At 39.9% G+C, this 2389-nt stretch overlaps 1 protein-coding gene across 1 annotated transcript in view; it reads left to right on the top strand.

Moving 5' to 3' along the window:
* LOC106878908 (dihydrolipoyllysine-residue succinyltransferase component of 2-oxoglutarate dehydrogenase complex, mitochondrial) overlaps nt 1-2389 on the top strand; it is a 166083-nt gene that overhangs the window by 118519 nt on the left and 45175 nt on the right. The window contains exon 3 of the mRNA XM_052971560.1: nt 826-856. Coding sequence (XP_052827520.1) covers nt 826-856 — 31 coding nt within the window. The remainder of the gene's footprint in view (nt 1-825; nt 857-2389) is intronic.

Genomic DNA, 2389 nt, shown 5'->3' with positions numbered 1-2389 from the left:
AGCATGGGTTGGACAATTTGACTGAGGACTGGTGAAACCAGATGGCTACACCAGGCTCCAATCTGATTTGGCAGAGTTTCTACAGCTGGATGCCCTTCCTAACGCCAACCATTCAGAGAGTGTAGTGGGTGCTTTTATGTGTCACCCGCACGAAGGCCAGTCAGGCGGTACTGGCAACGGCCACGCTCGGAAAAAAAAAAGAAATTCATGTGCCACTCGCACAAGAGCCAGTCCAGGGACACTGGCAACGATCTCGCTCGAAAGATTTCATGTGTCGCCCGCACATGAGCCAGTCCAGGGGCATATATATATTGGAGTCTTGGAATATTTGCATGGACTTACTGAATTTAAGAAGTGGTCTTACTTGGTTATGAGTTGACTTTCACCTTGTAAGTGTGTATATATGTATGTGCATGTATGTTTATTAATAAGGTGAAAGGGAGTGATAGGTGAGATGGTTGGCATAAAAAAAGCAAACAAACATGGGGAAAAAAGGGGAGATATATATTATAAAATAGGTGGGTGTTTTTTAAATATTCAATGACAATCCAGCCAAAATTCCTGCAAATGGTGGTGTAAAGTTAACCTTTGGTATACTCCAGGTAAATAAAGGTATATACCAATGGCAGAAAAATGTGATGTGATTGAGCAAATCTGAGGTCAGTTTTGAAATTAGAACCCAAAAATAAGTCTAAAACAGCTCTATGATTTTATGCCAGAAAATAAAAGTTGTATTTTGTTCAGCAGTGTAATTGGTGTTTTTCTTTTTGCTGTTTTTTTTACTATTGAATAATTCATATTTATTCTGTATTTTTGCTCTTTCAGGAGTTCTCCGCTCAAGAAGCTTACCTTCCTTGTGAGTACAATTTTATATACTCTCTTCTTTTCCAGTCAATGTTTATTTCTTACATACCCACAACCACGATTAAGGCACCACATCCCCTAACACTACCAGTCTAAATGTCTCCTAAAATTTTTCCTTCAAACTCACAAGAGCCGTTTTCTGTTGGCATGGCTGAGTGGTTTGGGGGTTAAGAAGTTTTGCATTCAGTCCCACTGCATGGTACCCTGGGCAAGTGTCTTCTTTTTATAGCTTGTGAGTGTGAGAGTGTTTCTGTCTGGGAGTATTTCTTTCTTGACCTTGTGTGATTGTTGTAAATGAATGTCATTCATTTCCAATATTCTGTTCTGTGAAAACACGTCTGGCTTTAAGGAAATATTATGTTGCTTTGGAACAGGTAAGGGTTAGCAACAAGAAGGGCATCCTGTCATTGAAACCCTGCCTCAATAAACTCTGTCTGGTTCATGCAAGCATGGAAAAGTGAACGTTAAAATGAGGATGACTACACTTCCCCTGAATAAAATATCAGGTTATTTTTCGAGCGAGATCATTGCCAGTGCCCTTGGACTGGCTCTTGTGCGGGTGGCACATAAAATACACCATTTTGACCATGGCCGTTGCCAGTACCACCTGACTGGCTTTCGTGCGGGTGACATGTAAGAGCACCCGCTACACTCTCTGAGTGGTTGGCGTTAGGAAGGGCATCCAGCTGTAGAAACTCTGCCAAATCAGATTGGGGCCTGGTGTAGCCTTCGGGTTCCACCAGTCCTCAGTCAAATCGTCCAACCCTTGCTAGCATGGAAAGCGGACGTTAAACAATGATGATGATGATGATGATTTTGTTTATTTATTTATATATTTATTTGTTAAGTCTCCCTGGTGAGCATGGAGAAAGGAGCCATGCTTCTAATCTTTGCAGGCTCTTAGACTTGTAAGCTTGATGTTGTAGGTCAACACTTGGTGGAATGAAACAAACAAGGAAAAGATTCTTGGGAGGGCAATGTCCTTGGAAGGAAGTGTTGGAGTGAAAGTTGGATCTGAGTGAGTCAGAAGTGATTGAATGGTGGAGACAGACCAGCCAGTTCCATAAAACAGAAGCCATTATAGTAGTGTGGTGCATGCCTGAGTGATTATACTTTTGGTTACCATACTTTTCTTGGAATACATTACCTTTGTTTCAATTAATTCATGAAGAATTTAGTAAAATACCTTTGTCCTTATTAAGCCGGTGTTTGGAACAGAGTTTAGTATGATATTGGGATGGGAGATTTTAATTTAGATCACCTTAAAGGTTTTGGACAGCCCAGGGCTATGGTAGAAGACACTTGCCAAAAGTGCCATTGAGTGAGACTGAACCCAAAATGTGGTTGGGAAGTAAATTTCTTACCACACAGTGTGTATGTGTATGTATATATTATATATATATACTTTATTTAAAAGCAGCAGAAATATAAGAAAAAACTGTTACTCAGAGTTTCACATTCCTGTTCATCAGACAGTTTTGTTATATATATATACTTTATTTAAAAGCAGCAGAAATATAAGAAA

The sequence above is a fragment of the Octopus bimaculoides genome, chromosome 11, assembly GCF_001194135.2.
Source record: "Octopus bimaculoides isolate UCB-OBI-ISO-001 chromosome 11, ASM119413v2, whole genome shotgun sequence".
NCBI classification, from domain to species: Eukaryota; Metazoa; Mollusca; class Cephalopoda; order Octopoda; family Octopodidae; genus Octopus; species Octopus bimaculoides.
This window is presented reverse-complemented; position numbering and strand designations above follow the sequence as displayed.